Source organism: Bacillus rossius, chromosome 6 (assembly GCF_032445375.1).
Source record: "Bacillus rossius redtenbacheri isolate Brsri chromosome 6, Brsri_v3, whole genome shotgun sequence".
NCBI classification, from domain to species: domain Eukaryota; kingdom Metazoa; phylum Arthropoda; class Insecta; order Phasmatodea; family Bacillidae; genus Bacillus; species Bacillus rossius.
Window position 1 is genome coordinate 17,893,900 of NC_086334.1, and position 26,470 is coordinate 17,920,369.

Here is a 26,470-nt window from a genome sequence, read left to right on the forward strand (position 1 = left end):
TCAATTTTATTCATAAAAGTATGCAATGATTTATCAATGTTTTGTTATAACGTCACGTTAAACTATCGTCTGTAAACCGACTTTACAGACAACCAATTTTTTTTAATATACCAGAACAAAAAACAAACATATATTTGGTCTTTCTTTACAAAGTAATGGCTAGGGCAGTGATTTTTCGCCTGAAGATTCGTGACAAGCCGAGTGTTAGAACACTGTACATTCGCCTGTGTTTAGTGATTGGTTGAGTTTCTTCATATGCGCAATCCCGCTGTCGTCAAACGAATCGTAGTAATTCCGTGCGGAAGCAAAGGCGTTCTGAATGACCTCTTAAAATAAGGCAATTGCTTCCTTGCAATGGGCCATCAATCACAAAGCAGACATTACTGGCGCAGAAATAACGTATTGTAGTCTAGTAAGTGAGCAGATTGTTTCGCGAAAAAATAACTGCCTCTACAAAGGCTCACTTAACAATTTGAGAGTTTTATAGGACCCACGCTACCCTCTATACCAACTGATAGTAATAAAACATTTTTGCCGATACAGTACCTACCAATATGCAGAAAATAAATTATTTTATAACATACATTAACCTATCTTAAATTACGTAAATTTGTGTTGGTAATGGAAAAAAAAAAAAAAAAAAAAATTTCCGCCTCACATTTCTACATCTGGTATCAAACTAGACTTGAAACACATATACAACAGCTTACTTCAATGATTGGACTGCAGTGCTATTAACACGTCTTGGACAATATGAGCCAGTAATAAACAAGGAGACGTGTTTACCTAGCTGTGTGCAACACGCCTAAGGCTGTGCCCTAGGTATCGGCTAATGAGCATTCTCAAAATGATTTATTGATGTTTAACTTCTTATCTCTCCGTATACGGCATTTTGTTGGAGTAATTTCGTGAATGGAACGAAAGTCGAGCCAAATAAATCATTTATATTATTATGTGTTTTATGAATTTTAACTAACTGGGAAGTATTTTAATAAAATTCTTTGTCGAAAATCAAGTCCAAAGCCGGGGTCTATTATTTTTTTTATTTTATTATTATTTTTTAGATATTTTTCGCTTTTATCGGATCCGTTTCGTTAACTTTCGGTCTGCAAATCGAATGATTCGATAGTCGACGTAGCTGCTCCAGCAGCGAATTCTAGCGGCGGGTTCGGAAACTACGTGTGATTCGCGTCAAGAAATGTAGTCGAAAACACAAATTTCATATATTTATCACGTTCAGCATTATTTTGAAGAATTTTACGTTAAGTTTCGTGTCAGAGTTTCGAATTATAAGTGTATTTTTGCGACATGAGAACACATGAATTCGCTCGTTTCCGAGGTCAGATGTTACAGCGAGTACTGAAAGACTCGTTCACAATTATTATTTTGACATGACAACGTCTAATAAATCGATGAACGCCGGCTGCACGCAAGAAAAAGTGTCCCATTACGCACATTTTTCCGTTACGCTGTGTCCCGTTACACACATTGTTCCGTTACGCTGTGTCCCGTTACACACATTGTTCCGTTACGCTGTGTCCCGTTACGCTCATTGTACGCTTGCGCCGCATCTATCTCTCTTCCACTCGATTGGCCTATGCGTCCGAGGAGAAGAAAGACATCGGCAGCACACAACTTACATCTACACGTGAACTGTTTCGTCGACTGTTTATAAAGTGAAGTGAAAAGTTAATGTGGTTTTCATTGCTTATTACAACACCAATTTCGGCAATAAAGGTTAATAATTATTCTTGCATTTTAAAAAAAATATGATTACTAGTATAATTTCAAGTATTTATTCTTTTATTATTGAAATAAAAATGATTCAATTTTATTCATAAAAGTATTGAATCATTTCATCAATGTTTTGTTTATGACGTTGTAACGTTAAACTGTCGTCCGTAAACCGATTTTTCAGACAACCAATTTTTTTTTGTGTATAGGACAGTTGAGTCTGGTCTGGAGAGAAATAATCGCGGCTCTAACCGTAGCCTAACTGAGGACGTGTGGATCTGAGGTTTCCTATCGGGCCACCACCACCACCCGTATTTCCTTCTATCTCGCGCGAGACCGCGAATTAGGCCCCGCCGCGAAGGCAGTTACGACCCGCGAACATGCGAGGCGACGTCACGAGATACGCGAGCCTTCGGGCGTCCCCTGAGGGGGGGGGGGAGGGGGGAGAAACAAATAAAAACCAACAGGGAGCAGGGACTCCGAGGCCGTGTTAATTAACCGACAACGCCATAAATCAAATCAATGCGGCGGCGAAGCGTGCTGCCCGTTCGTGAGCTCAACAACGGCACATGTCGCGCGACTTAGGCAGAGCTGTGATTATTACGCCGACTCATTGGGTATAAATAAGAAAAAAAGTACTTTTACAAACGATTTCTTTGAGAACGAGGTGACAAGAAATAGTCTGTAATGCTACAATAAATATCCTGTAACAACATCTGGCTATTGTTATGTTTGCATTTATCCTACATGAAATACGTTTTTAAAGGTAATAGTATTTCTTAAAACAATTGGTGCAAAATTTAATATTTTAATTGATGTTTCTTTCAAATATAATTTTTTAAAAATTATGGCTAAGATATTAGAATATTAAATAATTGTACTTTATATTTTGTTTTATTGTGCTTATTTTTATGTGCGCAGTTGATACTGGAAAGTTATTCGGGGAACGTTTTACAAATAACTTTAACTATTGTAAATACTGGGACAACATAAAGCAGTATTACTGCGAACATTACTTTGTAGTGATACAGTTCGAGTTGTTTTTATGTGAATGTAAATTTTTTTACAAATATCCATAATTTTACATCAATATTTCTGTTCAATTTAGAAAAAAATTACTGGGTAGAAATATATTAACTACTGTAGTAACTATATTAAATACCAAATGATTATCCCGTGAAATCTGACGAGCAATTTGTGAGCACAGTTTTCAGCATATAAATAAATAAGTTAATTATTCTAAACAACAACACATTTTCTTTATATTTACAAATTCTGCTAGTGGCTTATAAGAAATAGCATTAATATATATTTTAAAGCAGGAATTACACCTGAACATTGAAATATCTCGACAATTTCTAGCCACAATATGATTTATAAATATGAAGTTCTCTGGTAGGTACTGCCGAAATGGGTTCTTACTCTACTTTCATTGGTTGTTGCAACATGCGTCCGTAAACAGAAATATAATATAGGTATTAATTTCCCTCTTATGCACACAACCCTCCTATGTGTTACTGGGAATCAGTAAGTTCGAAAACATGGCGGTCAAATCTTGTGCGCAAGACCTACTGTTTTCTGGAAGCTGTTCGGTATTGATCTCTGTAGTGTATTTGGTTCCACGGCCGCCTTCCAAGTTCGTTTTCCTGTATGTGTAGGTTCGGTACGGAAAAAATTCCCTGTGTAGTATGTAAAACTAGTATTTTTTAAAATCTAAATAAGCACGTATTTACTAACTTATTTAAGGATTTATTATTCGAAATATCTAATGAAAAATATGAAACCAAATCAGTAGTTTACATACCTCTACAAATTAAGAAAACGCATACACTCCATACACTCGCTGAGATTAAATCAAGAGTAAAAATTTCGCTCTTTGTTAAAAAGTGAAAAAATTATAATAAATGAGGAATCACAGCTTGCCTTTTGTTTGTACATTCTACACTAATGTGTTTAAAAAATATTCAGTACCTTACAAGCACTATTGCAATAAAATATTTCTTCAACTCTTTCCAAAACATTTCGTTGAAAAGTTCATATAATATGTAGAGACCTGTAAAATTCGCGATTTCAAATCCCTAAAGGATAGACTCCATGATCCTCTATGCACTCGTGCAAATTACATCTGCTGATTGGTTACCGACTCATAACACCTGTTGACTGGAATGATCGTGATTCGCTAATTCTTCTGTTAAAGATTTTTCATTGGTCCCAGAGTTTTTCAGATAAAACTGTGGCCCAATCACTGAAGCAAAATAACGTCAAAAGTATTTGGACTCTTATCCTATCGCGAAATGAATCCTCGAATTTTACAAGTCTCTAATAATATTTTTTTACCGTGTGCGAGCCATTACGTAGAAGGAAGCGGCTCACGAGAACCTTGTCTGAAGGACCACATCTCGTGGCGCGAGGTCCTTGGAGAAGAAGATTCCAGGCCCATCACAGCAGTGTTTCAACTGTTTTTTTCACGCCTCGGTTTCTTCTTTTTTAAATTTCTTTTTTACATTTTTTAACAGTTGGTAGGTGTGTGTGACTAGTTGTTCCGAGGGAATGTGGGGAGACGGTGCTCCCGTGGCCTCCCGGTATGTCTCTCCCTGACAAATAGCGCAATCATGAGGAACGCGCATCTCGGGGAGATCCAACCGTCCACGGAACACCACCCCCCCCCCAACCCCCCCACAACTCCAGGGGACTAATGAGCGCCCGGCTCGCGGCAGCCGGCAGCTGAAGAAGCCGTCAAACTTTCCACGGGGTCTCCCGACGGGGCACAGACCGAATTATACCATATATATATATATATATATTTTTTTTTTTTCGCGCCACGACTGCTCGGCCGACTCTCCCCTCACTCCGCCGACTGAGAAGCCAGACAACCCTCGGCTGGAGTGTTTCCGCCTGTTCGGAATTACATTTCCCGCGTTTACTTCGGTGTGGTGAAGTGGAGTTGAAAACACGTGCACGTCTGCTTGGACGATGATTTGGCCCCCTCGAAGTTTCCCAGACACGCCCCCCAGCCAATCCGGAGCCAGTATTAAACTACGGAGATGCGGCGTAGCCTAATCATAGGCTGTGTGCCTCCGACTTAGGTTAACGGACAATGTGTGCACTAAAGTGATTTGAATAAGATTTATATATAAAACAACCGAGATGCGAGATAACAGTGTGTGTATATATATATATATATATATATATATATATATATATATATATAAACAGATTTTGTTGAACGAACTATTGTTAGAGACCGGAAAAATTCGCGGGTTCAATGACCTCCAGGATAGACTCCACGATCCTCTACACACTCGGGCAAATGCCACCTGTTCATTGGCTGCTGACTTGTGAGAGGTCTCGACTGGGTTGCCTGTGACTCGACACTTCTATCAGTGAGGGTCCCTAATTGGGTCACAGTCCTCAAGATTAACAGTGAACCAATGGCAGAAGCACCACTAAGGTATAATTATTTGAATTTTAGCATAACACGAAATGAATCCGCGAATTTTTCAGGTCCCTAACTATTGTGGTTAGCGATAGAGATAGCGGTTTTTCGTAAAACAATCTATTCGCTTACTAGACTGCAATGCGGTATTTCTAAATCAGTCATTTCTGATTTGTAGAGACCGGAAAAATTCACGAATTCATTTCGCGATAGGCTAAAATGCAAATCGTTATACCTCAGTGCTGCCTCTTCTATTGGTTCACAACTCACCTGGATGACTCTGGGCCAATGAGAAACCACCCAACCAAAGCTTTATCGAATCACAGGCTGCTACGCTGGAACGTCTCACAATACAGCAGCCAATGAGTGGGTGGCATTTGACCGAGTGTACGTAGAACTATGGAGTTCATCCTACAGGTCATTTAACCCACGAATTTTTCCGGTCCCTACTGATTTGTGATTCTGATTGGCGACCGTTTGCAAGAGAAGCCTTATCTGGCCATGCCATTCAGAACGCGTTTCAGAATTCTATAAGACTTAGCATTCTCTCCTACATTAACCACGGACGATAAAACTGAACTTGGCCCTACCATGTATCCCGACTTGGATGTTGATTTCGACTCCGATGTTGACTGATGAAATTTAAATTTAAAGAGTTTGTAATTATGTTATAAAGTACATTTTATTCTAAATAATTAAAATGGTATTATACACATTTTAATATAACAATTGAATTGACAAATTAATACTAAAGTAAAAAAATGTCTTGTTAAAATTTCGTTTTTATAAGTAGGTAATTAATTATTTAGAATTTTTTTTTAGTAAATTAAATGTTAAATTTTGTACGAATGTTAGCCCATCGAATATGCAATCCACATTTAAAATTCATCCGAACATTTTGCTAACTTCTATATTTTTCCACTTGTGAATGCCATTTTAAATTAGCTATATTTTATACATATTTTTTTTTGTTATTTATAACGAGCAGCCTTGTATACCAAATTCTGCTCGAATACAAGTTAATCTGAGGTTTCGCCCAGCTTTTTGCGCCGCGTCAGGATCGCGGCACGCAGTTTCCGCTGCGACTTTGCCCACCCCTGCAGGCCCGAGCGGTAAGTGCGGAAGTTTCGCCACACCAGAGAACAAGAAAGGCGCGCGGAAAAGCGGGCGGGGAAAGCAGGGAAAGGGGAGAAGGGGAGGGGGGTCGTTGGCTTTTCTACCGGGACGTAACGAAGTGTCGCCTGCTCCCTCCCTGCTGCTAGTCGCTGCTGAGACCCGCTTCCTGTGTCAACAGCAGGAGCAGAGACAGACTGCGAGTGAGGGGTGGGAGGGAGACGCCTCCCTTGACTGCCGATAAGACCTCCGCCGGAGAAAATTACTTCTTCAGTTTCCGCACCGCGGCGCGAATGTGCGGTCCCCGCTGAGGGCGCCGCCTGTTCTGCGACACGTGGTTCAGGCTTCCAGCGAACATCGCAGCAGCACGTCCTTTTGTTGTCGTGTTTGAAGTTAGGCTATTTTCCACGATATTTAAGGGGGGATTAGGCTCGCCATTTTGCCGTGTCAAATATTTTCATACCACCTGCAATAAAGCTCCCGTGATTTTTTTTTTTTTGATTGACATGGCACAGGACTTGCAAGTGAACGTTTGTGTACTGGTGTGGCTATCATGATAGTTGTATTCGCCCGTGTAGATGATAAGTTATTTCCTCGCGTCACTTGCAGACTAGAGCCTGCTAGTAAATATATGGTTGCAACAAGGTATTGGAATGTCTGGAGGATATTATTTATGCCTTGACATGTCAAAAATTGGGATACATAGTTAACAATAATTAGAATGATTGAGAAAAATATGGAGAAGTCCAAGATGGTGGGGTCTAATCCCCTTAATTCAATAAATTTTTGTAAAATGCGAATACTTATTAGACTGCGATAAGGTAAATGCCCATGCCCACGCCAGCAGATTCTCCCTTGGTATTGGCGGCTGTCTGCGAGAGAAGCCATTGATAAAGACCGGTAAAATTCGCGGATTAATTTCGTGATAGGCTGAAATTCAAACATGTGTACAATTCTGCTGGTTCTGCTATTGGCTCGCAGTTTAACTGGAGCTCTCTGGGCCAATGAGAGACTATCGACCAAAGAAGCGTAGTATCACAAGCTATACCCAGTTGCAGGGCCGCAACTAGTGTCTCTGGCACCCGGGGCATGAATGGATTCATGCGCCCCCCCCCCCCCTCTTTTTTTGCACATACCACACCAATAAAGCTGGGGGTCCGGGGGCCCTCCCACGGAAAAATGGTGCTATTTAAGCATGTTCCATACCTACATGTAACAGTTTCTGTGCTACTGTACCTTCCATGCATGAACCCACTATGTCCATAAAGTAGTCCGTATAATCACTAGAATTTTTCATTAAATATATGTTGAGACGTTATATTGTAAATCAGATTAGACATTCCTGGCATGCAAGTTAAAAAAACTTTTTACCAGTTACCAGTTGTAGTAGGAATTACAATGCAAGCTATTTCGGCGCCCCCACAGCTTTGCGCCCGGGGCGTATGCCCCGCTTGCTCCCCCCTAGTTGCGGCCCTGCCCAGTGGAGACGCCTCACAATTTATTTCCCAATAAACACGCGTGTTTACTTGAGAAATGCAGAGGATAATGGAGGCTATCCTGGAGGTAATTGAATCCGCGAATTTTTCCGTTCCCTAGCCATTGATTGTCCTGATTGGCCGGGCCAGTCAGGATGCGTCTGCTTCCGCACTGAATGGCCAATGGCCAGTTGCGCCATTCTGCTCTTCGATCGGAGATCTAATGATCGTAGCCCAAGATAAACTTTGGATCATTCCTTCAAACGTTGTGCCAAAAAAAAATTCTTGGGACTACACGACTTCGCTCGCGGGAATTGAAGTTCACGTATTTCCAATCTGCGGCAACAAGCAGCAGCAGTGTCGAAGAATTGTTCAGGCGTGTTTCTATTGGTGGGCTGGAACGAAAAGAAGTCGTACAGTCGATTGTGACACGGTGCGCAAATAGTTGATGCTGTTGCCACAAGATAGCAGCTCATAGCGCCGCTGCCTCATATCTGTCGATTTCTAATAACGACTGAAAACAAATACTGTAATAAATAAAGTTATTGCAAAACTAACTTGTCTGTAAGAGGCTTTTGTGCGTTTGAAACTTAAAATCACATTTATTGCCTGTGTTTAAGTCTTTATGGACGTGTCTTTACATTTACACAATAACCCATAAATAGGGACCGGAAAAATTCGCGGATTCAATGACCTCTAGGATAGCCTCCATTATTCTCTGCATTTCTCAAGTAAACACGCGTGTTTATTGGGTACTAAATTATGAGGCGTCTCCACTGGGTAGCTTGTGATTCGACGCTTCTTTGGTCGATAGTCTCTCATTGGCCCAGATAGCTCCAGTTAAACTGCGAGCCAATAGCAGAACCAGCAGAATTGTACACATGTTTAAATTTCAGCCTATCACGAAATGAATCCGTGAATTTTTCCGGTCTCTACCCATAAATTATACATATTCCTTAATATGAGTTCATAGCGATGTTTTGTGCTATGTGAGCCTATTAATATAGGTAATAATTATACCATCCTACAACATTATTTTACGATCGCCATTACTGCACATGCCTCTGTCGATAGCAGACTTTCCTTTGGCAATATATGTATGGCAAAGTTGTGAGAATATTATATGTATATATATATACACACACACAAACTGGGGATGAAAATGAGTTGTTTTGGCGCATTACCGGGTGTGGTGAACACAGACAACGTCACGGCTATGACGGCCGTGACATCCCTAAGCTTGTCGAAGCAGAATGATTCCGCGCTGGTTCGCCATAGCCTTCCGGGGGGTGAAGGTGAAAGGAACATGACAAACACCCAGTCCTCAGCCCAAGGGGATTCCCTGGTCGGGAATCGAACCTTTCGCGCACCAGACAAACACGCCAGCCATCGACCTAGTGAACGGACACCCATCGGGATAGTATATACAATTTTAGATTGTAGCATTTGTTTTTGTCTTCCTTTTTTCAGGCTTTATTTTGATTATACTACCGTATTTTTTTTCCTCCCATTCCCAACGGAATAATGTGCTTTTTTTGTCGCAGCATGTTGCAGCTGAAGCTTTTCACACGGTTTGGTTCACTTTTATCCTTTTTTTAATACAGTCAAAATATTTTAACTTTATTTAATTTTTGTCATTTTCTTGGATCGCGAAAACTTGTAAGGGGACACCGGAAAAAATTCGCAGTTTTCGTTTCGAAGGCAAGATTCGCGTGGGAGGATTCTAAACCAATGAGAGAGCATCAGCAGAATCATCACGGATATTTCAGCCGTAACCTATATCTCTCGATGTCATCTAGGGTTATTAAAGCATTCTCTACCTTTTAGCGTATTTGTTGTGCTTCGCTTGCCAAACTCACTATGTCGCAACATAAAATAATTTTCGGCGAGTTTGACACGGTCTTGAAGTCAGCCGGGTAAGGCGCCAGCGGCCCGGTATGAGGTGTTTGAGGGACACCCTAGCTCCTTGTTATGATATGGTTTGCGGGGCGCCTTGTGGTGATGCAGGCGCGGCCGGCACCAGTACCCTCGTGGTGACGTGTTTGCGGGGCACCCTGTGCTTCCGGCAGCAGCTCCCTGTGGCGACGTGTTTGCGGGGCACCCTGCGCGGCCGGACTGCCCGCCGGGAAACCACAACTTATTACGCCCTCACGCATTAGCGGGCCGACAAATTCGCCTCGTCCAGCCCGGCTGACGGCTCAATATGTCAACCGCAACACATCGCGCTCCAGGGTGTGTCTTAGGGGGGGGGGGGGCGGAGGGAAGCAGAGAAGAAACAAAAACTAAGAGGAAAAGGAGGAAATTGAGCGTCTGGCCGGCAGGGGAAGTGAGGGGCTTGGGGGGGGGGGTGTTTCCAAATTGCCTCGCAGCGCCGGGAGACTCCACTTTTCTTCCTCGTCACAATCGACTGCGAAAACAATCGAACCAGACGTCCCATCAGGACCCTGCTCTTTCTCTCGCCTCGCATGATGAGTGTGTGGGTCTAGGGTCGCGCCGGGGCCTTTGTGCTGGGGAGGCGGTGTGCGTGCGTGTGCTTTCTCGGGGCTCACCCCCCTCCGTCATCCCCTCCACGGGGAGCAGCATCTTTTGTTTCTGCGGAGGGAGGGGGGGTTTGGATGAAGTGGCGACACTCGACAGTCTCTCGACGTCACTGCATTCCACACACCTTCCCCTTCCCCCTTCTTCAAACACTTGCTTGTGCCGTGCAAAAGTTTCGTTCACGCTCGTTCACGTGCAGGTAAGACCGAGTAACGAATTCAAAGGTTCCGGAAAGTTGACTACACTTACTTACTCATCATTCCATGAAATTTTTTTTTTTTTTTTCAGTACTTCATTCGCAGCAGTATCACCACTAAAATAATTTTTGTTAGCAGTTCAAACAAGTCGAAAGTTTTACCAATATATTTTGGAGATTTAGTTTTTTTTTTTTTTAAGAGGGATAGAGAGAAACCGGAAGACGCCATCTTGGGTCCAGCAGTCTAAGCCATAATGACTTCTGATAAGTTATTTAATTTAATTGTGGAAAACATAAAGTTAATAGTGACTGGCTGCTGCACATAGTTTGTCCTGGAAGTCATTCAAACAGACACCACTCGGATGTCTTAGGCGTGGTTTCTCCTGACGCTCTACACACCGTGCATTTGCCCGGGTAGGCGGGGCCTTGAAGGGTGCCTCCCACATCAGATCACGATTTTATATTTACAGTAATTAGCTAGAGACCTGCAAAATTCGCTGTTTCGATGGCCTTCAGGATAGACTGCACATACCCCTGTATACTCGAGCAAATAACGCAAGTTCATTGGCTGCCGACTTGTAAGTCGTCTCAGCTGGTTTGTCTGTGATTCGATCCTTCTTTGGTTGAGGGTTTATAACTGGTTGAGATTCGTCCAGATGAACAGTAAGCCAATAGCAAAATTATCTAAGAGGTATATGTGTTTGAATTCTAGCTTATCACCGAATGAATCCGCGAATTTTGCAGGTCTCTAGTAACTACAGATCAACCTGTAGTCCTTTTTAAACTATTCAACTTTCACGAAATGGAAAATATATAAATCTCATGCTTTTTGCATGATTAGTAGTCAAAGTTAATTTTTTTTTTTTTACATTCTTGGGCTGTACAAATAAGGAGAATTTAATGGATTACAGAACTGAAACATTTTAGGTTTAACTGCAATGCTACTGGCTACTTCGTGATGTTTTGCATTTCTATCACAGAAAAAAAAAATCATTTTATGTTGCTTGCTTGTCAAATTTCCTCACAAATTTGAGAAGTTTGAAACGCCAAATAAAACTAAATAATATTTTCTGAAATAAATTCTAACAATTTTTTTTTTAAAAAATTGCCAGTGGCATTGCAATTAAACCTAAAAAAAATTTTAGTCCTGATTTCCAGTTTGCTCTCCTTATTTGTACAGCCCAAAAATGTTAAAAATGTAACTTTGGCAGCTAATTACGTAAAAATGTATACGATGTAGGCCTATATATTTTTAATTTCGTGAAAGTGAAACCATTTCAGAAGTTTACAGGTCGATCCGTGATGTCTGTAAATATAAAATAATGATGATCTGAAATGGGAGGCAGGTCCTCCAGATATGTTTGCCCAAGAAGTCATCGGGGCGGCGGACAAGGAAGAGTTCGTCAGAGGAAGCTCTCTGCCTTCCCCGCCTGCGGATCAAGCGCCCCCGGGGGAAATCAGCTCTGGGGCATTGTTCGCACCTCCCCCTCCCTCCCTCTCTCTCTCTCTCTCGCCGACAATTAAAAGAAAGAAGACGGGAAGTGGGTGCGAGGGGTAGCGGGAGTCGTCGTCGTCGTAGAAGAAGGGCGTCCTCTCTCGATTGTGGCGCGACAATGGCGGTGTTTCACCCCCCCGCGGAGGCCCCGCGTGTTGACTCTGCACCTCGCTTCTCCTCGCAGGCCCCGCCCCCTCCCCGCTGACGTCACGAGAAGGTCCAGCTCGCCCGGAGATAAGGTTGATGGAGCCGTTACTTGTTTAAGGGGGCCCCGCCCGGCTGCGCTCGTGATTTACAAAAGCTTGATTTGGGTTGGGGGGGAGGGGGGAGCCTTTCACGGGCCTCTACGCACAAGCATTTTTTTTTTTTGTAAAAGGAACAGAAATATTCATGAAAACAAACTGTATCTCTACAAAATAGCGTTCGCAGTAATACTGGGTTCGTATTCTTACCCGGACATTTATACTTGCGTGTTGTCCCAGTACCTCCAATGGTTAAATTTTTGAAGTATTACAAAACTATTTCTTGTCAACTGGTTTCCAAAGGAATCTTTTCTAAACGTATAGCATTTTTTTTTTTTCTGTGCAGTGATTCGAACCGACGCGACGTGCAGTTTTCTCATCGGTGACTCGCCTCTACGGGACTTTTAAAAAAAAACACGACTCAACAATTTTAAAGTACAATTTTCAAGCTGCAGGCTTCGTTAGTGTCGCCCGAATGCCATCTGGGCTCAGATCCCGGTGGGATCACACACGGGATTTTGGTGAGTGTGAAAAAGTGGCGGACTGCCTTAAGTCGGTAGATCTTCGCAGGATTTTCCCAACAACGCATTCCATCGTTTCACCCATCATCGTTTGCTTAAACATACATACGCAATTTGCTCTTTTCATGCCTATTATTATTTAAACTGTTAAAAAGTTATATTTAATTCAAATCAACATTATTTCAGGTTAAAGAAATCAATTGATTTTTAAGCTTACTTACGGTAATGATTTGTAGTATAATTTTAATTTACAGCATTATTTGAGATAGTAATAAAAAACTATATTCCCTAAATGGCTCCAGTAGGTAGTTCTCGAGTTATTCAAATCATGATAGCTCTACTCGGGTTTCGGTGATATTGACTATACGTTAATAATCTCGTATTATCTAAAGTGCTGCCTTAAGCTAGTACCTATAGGTACTCCTTTCAAGTTTGATTTTTTTTTTTAAATTGAAAATAATAGAGAAAATTTTTAAGATGGAGCACTTATAGTCCGTGTAATATTTTGATCAAAGGAATTTCTACAACCGCTGCAAAAGCTTTTTACAGTCGTAAAATGATTTCAGCTGAATGAGAGGTAGAACAGTTTTTTTTTCCATAGTTTATTCTCACGTGCCGCCCGCTTGGTCTTGTGGCTGGCGTGGGGCCAAGGGGAGTGGGTTCGATCCCCGGCCGGGAGGGGTCTCTTCAAGCCTTCTCCCCGGGTCCAGGGATGACCCCTTCACCCTCAGCCCGCGGGAGGCTTGTGGCGTACCAGCGCGGACTCATCCTGCCGGGGACGCACCACAACGCCGAAATACATTAACGCCGAAAAATTAATGTCATTGCAGGACTGCCACAAAGGTTAGGTTAGGTTAAGCTAGGATAGGTTAGGCTAGCCTAGGTTAGGTTAGGTTGTGGTATTTCGGCGTTAAGATACATTTAAGAAGCACACACATTCATTCAGTTGTTTTTCATTTTGCTCCTGTGGGCCCCCCTACCCGCAGCAACATTTTTCGGCGTTATGGTATTCGGCGTTATTGTACGTTCGGCGTTGTGGTAACGACCGCATCCTGTCTCGGCAAGCGTAGGGACGTACCTAACTGATGTCATTGCCGCGCTCACATCATCATTCCGATGTAATATTATTTCCAAGTATTAAAAAAAATGCGAGCGAGTCTCCAGTTGTTCGCCAGTGATGTGTAACCATCCAACCTCGGCAACCACGAGCAAAATCATGCGTTCTCGCGTTGAAAATACAATTGCATTACGAAACTCAAGACACGAAACGTAACATAGACTACTATTCTTTAAATAATACCGAGCAATACAAATATATACGAAAAATTGTGTTTACAAATATATTTCTTGACGCGAATCGCACGCAGTTTCATCATCCGCCGCTAGAATTCGCTGCTGGGAGCGGCTACGTCGATTGGATCATTTGATTTGCAGAGCGAAAGGTTAAACTTATAGCGAAACGGCTCCGACAAAGGGGAAAAATTTTTTTTTAAAAAATATATTAAATATCGGCTTTCAAACAAATGCTGCCTATATTGTTAAAATTCTTTAAATAGTTAATGCTATAAAGTTTCCTTTCGGCTTTGTGAACTTCAGTAGCACCGTGGTTACACACTTCCGTTCCATGCGACGTTCACGAAATTACTCCTACCAAATGCCGTATTCCGAGATATACCTAAGATGTTTACACATCAAAAAACATTTTACAGCAACAAGCTTTCGTGTCGGTTGTTGAAATCAGATGAATTAAACATGCTTAAATAACAAACACGACGTCTGTTACTACTCAGAACCTCGTGAGATGAGTGTATTACGAATATAATATTCCGAGTCCTCGGTGGAGGGGATAGAGAGGGGCGCGCCACTGCGATTGGCTGTAAACGAGCGCAGCGGAGCGCCACGTGCGCACGCGCGCCTGTGTACACAGCGGGCTGGGAAGTTTGTTTTCGTTACGTTGGCGGCGGCGGGTGCCCATTACCGCGAGCGGGCGCGGGGGGGAATCACCAAAGAGTGCCAACACTAACAACACGGGGGGCGCCTCTTAAATGCCGGCTCCGTGGGCGCGCCACCGGCGCTTTTCGATCTAAAAGCGCGTCCTCGGATATACAGTCCGTTCCAGTTGGCCTGGGAACTTTTTATCCCCCTTAAAATTATTGGCAGGTGTTTTGTTTTCTTTGAAGAATGCTTTGAATTAAGTAATTACAATACGATTTTACTCGTGATTAAAAAAATTCTCAATTAAAGTTTTGTTTATTGCTATTAATGGTTTTATTGTTTTGTAAGAGTCCGAGCTTCTTACGACATTGACAATAGCTGCCGAGATGTTCGTTCATTCAGTTAACTGAACGATAGTTCTGACACTACCATTGTTAAAAAAAGATTGAAAAGGGGATGAGGGAAACGAGATGCTGGGTATGGGTATGTGATCTCCGCACTTGTTACCCGCCTATAAGGTTTCTCGGGAGTTAGGTCATAGTGTCCTTCAGTTAATATTCTGACATGCATTTCTAGGGGCAGTGATTTTTCGCGAAACAATCTGTTTGCATACTAGACAGCAATACGGTATTTCTGCATCAGTATTTCCAGCTTCGTGATTGGCGGCCGTTTGCAAGAGAAGCCAATGCATTAGTTGGTCAGGCCATTCAGAACGTGTTGACGGAAAACTCTTCATTTTTACGGATATCATTTACAAATCGATAGAAATGTGGTTTTCCCAAAACATAGAAAAACTCAGGTTTATAGGTTTTGAAGAAAAAAAAATACTAAAAATGTTTATCACTTTAGTAAAGATATTCTTAAAATTAATTGTTTTACGAACTTGGTTACATACAAACGGTTTATTTAAAACTGTATGCCACACGATAAATCGTCTTTATGTTCATGAAAACCATTTAATAAGTACTAAAAAATTTGAGTGAACCTCTGTCAAGTGATTAATAGGAGCATGTATTTTTCGCGAAATAACCTGATCACTCACTAGACTGCAATAAGTTATGCCTGCGCTAGTGATGTTTTTTTCCTATTAATTTGCGGTCGTCTGCAGACAGAAGCTAACTGGCCGGGCCATTCAGCAAGCGCTTGCTTCCGCACTGGACGGCTACGATTGGTGGGCTGGCAGTAGACGTGGACCTGGAATAAACCCAGCCAACCACGAAACACGAACTATTATACAAAGTTTTAAAAGCGCAACCGGTCTGGAACTATTCCCGCTAAAAGTACACGGCCGCAGCAACTAATGGTAGTTAAATTATGAATGAATTAGGAAACATCTCATGATATCAGAGAAGGAAAAATTGGTTGTCTGTAAAGTCGGTTTACGGACGATAGTTTAACGTGACAACGTCATAACAAAACATTGATGAAATGATGGCATACTTTTATGAATAAAATTGAATCATTATTATTGAATTATCACTAATATGTATGGATACAAAGATGGAGGGAAATTTAATCTACTATTTAATTGATAAATTTACTTTTATTTTCACTCATTAATTCAAATATGTTTATTACTTTAACGAAGAGATTATTTTAACTATAAGTTTTATACATGTTTGCTATTTAACTTCTTCCAATCTGTGTTATTCTGTTAAGGATAGGACGATGATAGGAAAAGTAGGAAACGAATGGGAGTGTTTCAAGTTTAATGTGCCTCGAAAAAGTCAAATCGATGATTGTTCCAATCGAGTGGAAGAGAGATAGATGTGGCGCAAGCGTACAATGAGCGTAACGGCACAATGTGCGTAACGGGAAACTTTTTCGTGCGTGCAGCCGGCGTTCATCGATTTATTAGACGTTGTCACGTTAAAAAAAAAAGAGGATACTGCGCCCTTGAAGCGTGTCCTGTGCAGTTGTCGCCAGGGGAAAGAGCCCTTGTGTCCAGGTCTCGTGGAACGCGCTGTACGCTCGGCCTGGTCGAACCATCGCCGCCCGCCGCGGCTCGAACAGCGAGCACCTCGCACTGCCGCGCGACAAACCACACACACGCGCGCGAAAGGCTTGCACCGGGAGGGCTCGTGTTTACGCCAGGCGAGAAATGCACAGTGTTTCTTCCCCGCGACGCTTTTAACGGCGCGTATTTGTTTCTCTTGGCGAACTCTAGCGGCACCTCCCCCCCCCCCCCCCATCAACGCAACAATCCCCTTTCCACTTCCCTGCGCACAGCAATTTCACCGAGTCTGTCGGCAGAGAACAAATGTACTTCCCCCCCCCCCCCCAGTTTGTTTACGTCTTGCAGGTATTTCGAGCCTGCGTCGAATGCAAGTCAGCCTTGCGACATAATCGTGTATGAATAGTACGATCGCGCGTAGACAAGAGACTGGAAAAATTTGGCGGTTTCATTGACGTCTTAGGATAGACTCTATGTAGTCGTACAAACTAAACCTGATCAGTGGCTACTGACTCGTGACACCTGTCAACTGGGATGCTCGTGATTCGATACTCCTTTTTTGTTAATGGTTTTTTACATTGGCCCGGAGTCCTTCAGATAAACTGTGGCCCAATCACTGAAGCAGCAAAAAAGGTGGATTCTTCTGTCGCGTAATGAATCTGTGAATTTTTTCTGTCTCTACACATAGATGAACTCAGAAATTTTGGAAGATAGATAGGCTCTAATTACAAATGTTCCTATTTAACTTCAGTTTACTCACTTTGCAATTAATTAATTAATACAACCATATTGGTAGGAGCAGGAAAAAAATACACGGTTTCTGTGGACAGCATGATAAACTCCGTAATCTTGCGCATGTGTCACGTATTCATCAACTGCTGAATTAGTGTGTCCCGAAGTGGGCAACTAAAGATTCGTAGAGACCGGAAAAATTCGCGAATCCATTTCGCGATAGGCTAAAATACAAGTCATTATACCTCAGTGCTGCCTCTGCTATTGGTTCACAACTCACCTGGATGACTGGGCCAATCAGAAACACCCAACCAAAGCTTAATCGAATCACAGGCTGCTACGCTGGAACGTCTCACAAGACAGCAGCCAATGAGTGAGTGACATTTGACCGAGTGTACGTAGAACTATGGAGTTCATCCTACAGATCATTGAACCCACGATTTTTTCCGGTCCCTAATGATTCGACATTTATTCAGCGGCAAGTTTTTATCTGGCTCAGGGGTCTCCGCTTGAACTGTGAGTGAATCGAAGATGCAGCAAACACGGGAAAATTATTTTGAGTTTTAACATTTCGTGAATTGTATTTGCTCAATTTTCTGGTCTCTTAAGATTGAACAGTAGTATCTCCTGGTTTATTGCATTGAAATAAATAATAACATTTGAAAATATACCACTGATATGAACACACAGACGAACAAGGAAAAAAAAAATAATAGTTACCAGTTACCACCACTACGGAGGAACACCAACCGACAATTCCGTGTTTTTCACAAAGAGAACAGTCGTTCTGAATGACATGCAGCGGAGATACTAAAGACCAAACTCGCGCCAGATCGAGGACTCGCCTTCCACTGTAAACACCAGGAAAATACCCCGAAACCATTATTGACGTTAAAACAGCATTTTAAAACAACAGATATTAACAGTAAATAGAAAATCTATATCGGGCGAGGCCTCATGAGCCGGTGACCGGACAGCGGCGATCAGTTAGGCCCGAATACGCCACTTAATTATTATCCATATGCATGCGTGGGTTTAATTTGTGTACTGCTATAGTACACCTTCTTGGAGATAGTCTATGCGTAAAAAAATTAATAGAGATTAGGTTTTCTACAATTTTAAACAAGCTATTTTTTTTTCATTGAACATTCTCTTGGAAACTGAAGTATTGCCCTCGAAGTCTTTCGAACACTTCTTCGAATAAATGTTTTTACTATTGCATTTATACTACGTATGTACTATGTATATTTATTTTTTACTATGTATTACAGTACCCATTCAAATATAAACAGTGCGAGGGAAATAATTTTAAAGCTTTCATAGAGCTAACTTTAGACAAGATTTTTTTTAATACATTGTGTTTGAGGCATTGTAGAGATGTAGACCTAATCAAATAGCACAAAGTGCTAACTCTGAAATATTGATTTTTAAAATGACTTCTACTTACTGCATCGGAGTATTGTGAGGCAAATCAAAGTGAATGATGAATGGATCCAAGGATAAAACAACGAAATTATTAATTGCTGATGTCTGCAATGGCAGCCTGACCTAAAACCCTTTGTGTTATTTTGATGGTGTTATTCTTTAATAATGGCTAGGTACATATTATTATATCACATTTGAGTTTTGTGATTTATTTTTTCCTAATAGATAACAGTATATTATTTTTTATTTGAAATACATATTTAATATGTTGTTAATTATTAAAAGGCATATCTAAGGGAGAAAGTGGATCGGTAGTGTGTGGAACATAAGTGTTCCTCTAGAATGTTGGAAAGTATCCGAAATTATGGTCTAGAGCTCGAAAAAACAATGTAAATATTAATGAAGGTGGTAAATTCGGATTCACTAATAGGTGAATACGAATAAGCTAAGTTCAATATGTTTACATATTTTCGAATGTGAAAATCTTAATGTATTCGTATTGTACGAATAAATACGATATATAATTACATATACAAATATATTAGTATTCACGCCTGTAAATACCTACGTCCATATTCGTATCCATAAATTTTTTTTTTGCGAATTTTTAAAATAATGCCGAGCTTAATAAATATACGAAAAATTGTGTTTCAAACTACATTTCTGAACGCGAATCACACGCAGTTTCCACACCCGCCGTAGCAGCTACGTCGAATATTGAATAGATTAGCAGACCGAAATTTTAAACCATACAAAGAGAAAAATATAAAAAAACTTTGAAAAAAAAAATAACGAACCACGGATTTGGACCTGATTTTCGACAAGGTCAATCAAAAAATACTGTCCATCTTGTCAAAAGTTTATTTAACAGTTAATACCATAAACTGTATCTACCTTTGTTTTTTGTGAACTTGGGTTCGCGACATTCGCCACAGATGGCAGCACCGTGGTATAGTTTACACATTTCCGTTCCTCGACTTCCGTCGCATTCACGAAAAAAACGTCTCCCACCAAACTCCGCATACGGACAGCCGAGTAAGATGTTACACGTCGAAAATTACAGAGAATAATTTTTATTAACTGGGCGTGTTAATTCCCTATTGTTAGAGATTAATTTCACACGATGGGCTTGGAGTTAATAAACATTTCACCTGTTTCGCTACATGTTTTTTTTTTTAGTGGCCCGTAGTAGTCCATGAGGGGGGGACATCCGAGCCAATAAAAAAACAAATAAAGCCGTCACCGAAGAAGTGTCGAATCAAGAGCCCACACACTCGGGAATCTCGCCAATAAACATGTGACACGGTGAGGGGGGGGGGGGGTGTCTGTGCTGGTCACCGAACCCGCGAATCTTCCTGGTCGGTTGACCGAGGTAGCCGACATCATGCCGGGCGCGTCACCGCTCGAGGGAACTCGTCCGGAGACCCTTCCCACGGGAGGTGGAGGAAGACGACGCGGCGGCGGCGGGGTCGCCAAACTTTTGCCGTCAACTGTCCTCGCCGGAACTGAGCAACAACAAACCACCCCCCCCCCCCCCCCCCCGCCTCTCTCCGGCCCAGATTGCCGCCGCGCCCGGGTCTTCTCTCGTCAAAGGCCTTTCCCGCGTGACGTCGCTTCCGGAGTTGAGTTTGCGCAGAGTTGACAGCCAGCACGTCCGCCTGAAGTGTCATGGAAGGGTGAGGAGCGAGTGAGGGGGGGGGGGGGGGGGGGGGAGAGAAATTAGCAGCCGACACAGCGAGACGGACAGGAGTCAAATGAGAGCGAGGGAAAAAAAAAGTAACATTAAAAAAAAATTGGTGTAAATGCGTTTGTCGCGTCGCGCGCGCCGGCGGGCAAGCAAGCAGAGATGGCGTCGGGTCGGGACGAGTGACGGGTGACAGCTCTTCCGTGTGCAAGCACCGTGATGGCGGTCACACACCGCCGCGCGCGTGTGACAGTGCTTGCTTGTTGGTTTGGAAGAAGAACAAATATGCCTGTGTGTAATTGCGTGGCTGTTACAGTAGGTACATGTGGAGTTTTCACATGGTTCCCGCGCGGACATCAGGGAGAATCTGAAAAAAGCTTGGGAAACCCGGATCAATTGAGAGGAGAGAAAAAAAAAGTCTCTTCAAAACATAGCAAACACGGGGAAATCGTCAAAATATTAGTCACCAAATTGTATTTTTAATTTTTAATAATATTAAAACCCAGTCTGTATTAGTCACAAATTTACGTGAGGTAATTAATCAAACGTAATAACGGAAATAATTGAACGGTCATCTGAGTATTAAGCGAATGATTTGAAGCACCATCAACTGTCGATATACTGGCAGCGTTGGGTGCATAGAACTGATGATGGAGATGATAACAGTGCGAACTGTGTATAGGCGCAGAAAAAAAGATTTTTTGATCAATCTGACGTGTTATGTATGGGTTTGTTGAGCGTTTGTAGTTTCTTTATGTTATATCTCATATCTTGCGAGATTGATTGATTGGACAGGAAATAATGTAACGAGGACAATGGATGCGAGGCAGCGAGTCAGGCCAGCTCGCTTGCTAGCACGTCGAGCCGGACTCCAGTGACTTACGTAAGTAATTAGTTGTGTGATAAGTATAGTTTTCCTTTTTGGACGGGGATCGGAATGAAATTCGATGTAACGTAGTGAAACAAGAGACCAGTAATAGGCCTAATTATTAAATCAACATAGACTAAAACAATTTTGGCTATCCTTTGAAACCTTTATTCCCCACTCGTAAAATTAAAAAAATAATGCAATTAAACGTTCGTAAGATATGTGACCAAATAACTACTTAAAAAAGATTCTTTGAAAGGACGTCGCGAAATTTCAGCATCGCCGTCCGAGAAACGTACCTACGCAAGACGCGAAAGACGCAATTCGCCGTGCGCGCGCAGGAACAGAGAGCGGCGGCAGGTGAGCCACCCTCGCGCGTGCAAATTGTAAAACGGCAGGAGGTCGCGAAAGAAGAAGAAGAAGAAGAAGCAAGGCTGTTTGCGGCAAGCCTGCAGGCGACGGGGTGGAGACGATCGTAAATCAGTCGGCAACGTGCTGGGCGGATACGAGAGCGAGTTGGCTCAGTTAGGTCAGCTCTATAAATAATACTTTAAATAGTTGTTTCAATATCAACATAAAAATATGTCTGCAGGTCACGAAAGCCACGAAAAAATTACTTAAATAAAGAGCAATGGAACGGTGCTAGAAGCCAGTGTTTTAATCAACTTGCATTTTGTTTTTTGACGCTCCATCTCAGTTTACAGTCGCATACGGAAATTATATCTGAAAATGTTCCTGAACTTGTTTAACTTTAAAATATTAGTGGCTGAACAACGAATACAAAGGAGGTATAGGGTCACAATTTCAGAGGTATATCTTAAATAAAAATAAAATAACGAGAAAAAAACGTCGAGGCATATGAAACTGAGCCTTAAATATATTTTTTTCGTTAGTTTGGTCTAATTTTAGCATCTAATAAGTACTTATAAGTAAATGGAACATTTTTATACCTATGCCCATGTTTGCATTTTTATAACTACTACTAAATGTTTCCATTTTTGGCAGGTTTTACGGCAAACAATGATAGATGGTTATAGTTAGCAAATTACTTGTGTAATATTTTTTTTTAATGCGTGTAGACTTGTGAAACAGAAACATGTTTAATACACACAAGTTACAAGTAAAACTACTCTTAAGTTTGTAAAAAAAAACCTGGTCATTAAAAATCACCCCTCATTTTAGTATGTACAGGTAGATTTTTCTTTATTAAATATTGTTTTGTATTAAAATCCACGTGTTTTAGCCTGCTACTACAATTGAAGGGCACGGCGGCATGGGACATGGTAATAAGGCCTGCTCTTCACTCGCTCCACCCTCACAGCCTGCCAGTCCGGCACCCGGACAAGGCCGCAACTCCCGGATCTCGCTCTCCCGATCAATCCCTCCCGGGCGCGATCTCCCGACGCCTTGTTTGCGCCGTCCGTAATCCTGCCCAGACCGCTCCGGGAAGCGGATTGGAGACGCGGGGATGTGGCGCGCCAGGGGCCCCGGGGGGAGAGACACAACCTCAACCTCAACCTCGCAGGAGGCAGCCTGCTCGTGAGTCTTCCCTGGCCCGTATTCCCGCCGTGCAGTTGATAGGCCCGCAGATACTTTCATACTCGCCCGGAGACATCCTTGAGTGTAACTTCGGGATATATATTTTTTTAACTTAAAAAAAAAAACGCGCGTGTTAAATAAAATGCGCAACGTAAGGGTATCAAGTGACGTAACAAACATAACGTAAAGACATAAAAAAAATATATTGATTTTGAAAAATTGCAAATTTTTTTTTTTTTTTTTTTTTACGTCCCTTGATACCCGTCGCTACGCGACAGGTTCCGATTTAGAAGCTCCACGTCATTGTTGAAGCAAGCTGTTTGCAAGCGAAGCAGTGACTCGCGCATGGCGATGTCCTCGTTACGTGTGAACTTCAAAAAAAATCCCTAAATTATGTTAAGGCAAGTATTCGGGTGTGTACGAAAGTGTTTGTGAATCGTAGGTTACCCTCTACCAGTTTCATTTCGGTGCGACGAGCAGCTAATTATATGTGGTATAACACTTATATATATATATATATATATATATAAATTGTTAGTATACTGACCAAAATTAAGGAGACACCCGTTTTCCACTACTATGTAAAACAAATTGTTTTAGCAATCATTCGAAAGTAAGTAAATGTTACATAGTCTATATATTTTAAATAAACTAGTTATTCGGGAAGCCACATGCGGAAGTCACGCTATTTTAGCAGCTACTCGTGTGATAATCCCAATGTTTTAAGTTTTATAACGACGACACTGCTTGCTTTTTGAGCAACGTCAACATAACTTCTTGACTTCACATGTTTTGCTTGGCGTACATAAAATAAAATCACCTTCTTTATATTACGTTCATAATTAATGCTCAATATCTTACCGTCCATGAATTTTTTTTTTACTCTAAAACTGCAAGGAATGGATCTTTTGGTGATGTGGTTCAAATATTAAAATAAATAATTTTGCAGTGAACACACATGTTATCAATAGGTATTACAATTTTTTTTATAATAATCACGAAAGAAAGTAAACAATGATAATGCCCCCCAGTTTGAAGTACTAGACCGTAATAACACGTTATAACGTGAAACTATAATACTGATTTATTTTTATGTAACAATGTGCATAATGGAGACATTAAATACCGCACCATTTAATCTTTAGCTGGTATAATTTAGATGATCCAAAATAGACCGAGTATAGATAGATGTCTGGACTCGGATTCGAACCCAAGTCCTCCCGAACTCGAGGACGACATGAAACGACTATTGCTAGCCTGCTACTATTTTAACTAGTCGTACATTCCGTAATTTCCCAAAGGTTTGCATCCGTGAGTCAGAGCTGTATCCGCGCAGTCTTGGAGCCGACCGCGTGTCGGCAGCCAATCACAGCCCGGGAGCCCGGAAGGTCGGGCGCAGGCAGTTAGTTGTTGGGGCGGCCGCCAGGCGCGCTCCGGTAGCGCCGGGCTGCAGAGACAATTAGTTTGGGTTTCTTGCTACAAATGGGTCCGGCCCCCCCGCGCCCCCTAATAGCCTATTATTGGGCGCTGCGCCACAAAGGGATTAATTGAGTCGGGGCTAATGCTAGGAAAATAAGGGTTGGCGCGGAGCCGGTGGGGGTTGGGGGGCGGGAGGGTTTGTAAACTCGGCTCTGGAGGGTTGGCAGCCCTCAGTCGAGACTGGCGCGGCGAGCCAAGCTGCAGTGGTGGTCGTGTCTCCACGCTGCTCGAGTAAAACAGAAAGTTGTATACGCGTAGCCTTTGCCCGACTCGACTTAACTCTTTTACTTATCCTTAAAATTTTAATTTCAATACACACGAACACTTTGTGGGTTTTAATTAAACTGAGGAGTTCAAGCGTATGCGCTACATTTAAGATCTCAAAAATATGAATTTATTATCAACAAATCCATTCCTTGTTCACGCTCCAAGGTACAAATCTTGGAATTTAATACAAATCTTACTACTGCATTGTTTAATGTAAATCGTGGGCATGGGTCAAATTTCACATATAGGTACCTAATCGGTTTTTGTGGTGTTGGAGAGACGCTTATTATTTATGGACTGAGCCTAGAGTCCCGTCTAGTGAGAGGCGTATCTGTGTTAGTGATGCGGGATAAGTGCGACGCTCGCTGGAGCATCTCCTCTTAAGCCCAAGACTGTGGACTGACGGACTGCATACTGCAACTGTGAGATTTGAAGGATGACCGTAAAGTTAGATGGCGTAGAAATGAAGATAAAGGTGCAATACTTGTCCGCCCTCAGCGTATTGTCAAATGATTGTCGTAAGCACTCCGAAACCACTCTGATATAAAGGCATATTCGAGCATTTTTCCCCCCCTTCAAATCGTGTGGTATCTTCTGAAGCCCTGCACACCGTGTGTGTGCCCAGGCGGGTGGGTGGCCGTAAACATTTGTTATTTTTACATGTTTGAAAGAAAAAAGGGGGCTGTCTGTAAAGTCGGTTTGCGGACGATAATTTCACGTGATAACGTCATAAGAAAACATTGATGAAAAAATAACAATTAGTTAAAAAGCCCGCCTTAACCTGTTTGATATTATAGAAGATTTTCTCGCACGGTGGTTGGCCGGTTCTTGCACGCTCGGCTCAGGCGGAACGTGACAATTTTTCAGGCGTGCAGCCGCCGTTCATCGATTTATAAGACGTTATCACGTCAATATGTTATCTGTTTTGCATTGAAGGAAGACTATACGTACTAGCGTAATTGCTGGTCGGAAAGCCTTTCATCCAATGACCGCCCTCACTCGCTTCACGCCAAGACGCTCCGTGTTCGATTCCCGGAAAAAACGCGGGAGTTTAACACGTGCAAGTAACCGTGTACCCACGCTGTTGCGTTCCGTCGCCGCTCCGACGAGGCCGCTTCACTGCCATACCACGATTTATTAATTGTTCTAAGACCATAAAGTAGTGTGTAGTAGTTCTGAGAGATATAAAAAAAATAATTTAATGCTAAACACAAATTAATGTTTCACAGGAGAAACTATTTATATCAGTCAGTCACTAATAATGAGGCAATCCATGAAAGTGCGTATGTGCAGTGCTGAAAAGAGCCAAACTTCTAAAAAATTTAATCATGTAAACAAAAAATATCAACAAAAAAAGATGAAACAAAGATGGCGTCTTTTACTTCCCTAGAAACAAAAAAAAATACTCATCAGATGATGTTCTTGATAAAATACACAATTCTCACCCCAAAATTTACCTTGCAAAATACAATATTTTTCCTATACGTTAAACGAATTTTACTTTACGTTAGAAGGTTGTGTCTGACAATTTTGCGCTCTGTGGCGTGCGTCTGGCGACGGAGCTCACGGGAACACGGGGACGGCGCTAGCGGCAGGAATCGTGCATCGGGAAGAGACGACGGCAGGGTCGTCGACGACAGACAAACAGCAGAGCCTCCCCGGGGTCGGGGGTGGGGGAAGTATCGCGGCGCGCTGTAACCCGACACGCGGTAGCCCCGCCAGGTAACCGGAGAGCGGAGGGCAGTTATCAGGCGCCGCATCGCCTCCCCCCCCCCCCCTGGGGTCCTGCCCGCCCGCGCAGGTCCAGACGTGTTCCGCCCGGCCGACCGCGCTCACA

The 26,470-nt window shown here is 42.2% G+C and overlaps 1 protein-coding gene across 1 annotated transcript in view; it reads left to right on the forward strand.

Moving 5' to 3' along the window:
* Positions 1–9,917, forward strand: part of LOC134533398 (homeobox protein SIX6-like) — a 112,696-nt gene extending 102,779 nt beyond the window's left edge. The window contains 1 exon segment of the mRNA XM_063370919.1: positions 9,766–9,917. Coding sequence (XP_063226989.1) covers positions 9,766–9,917 — 152 coding nt within the window.
* Positions 9,918–26,470: the final 16,553 nt, after the last annotated feature.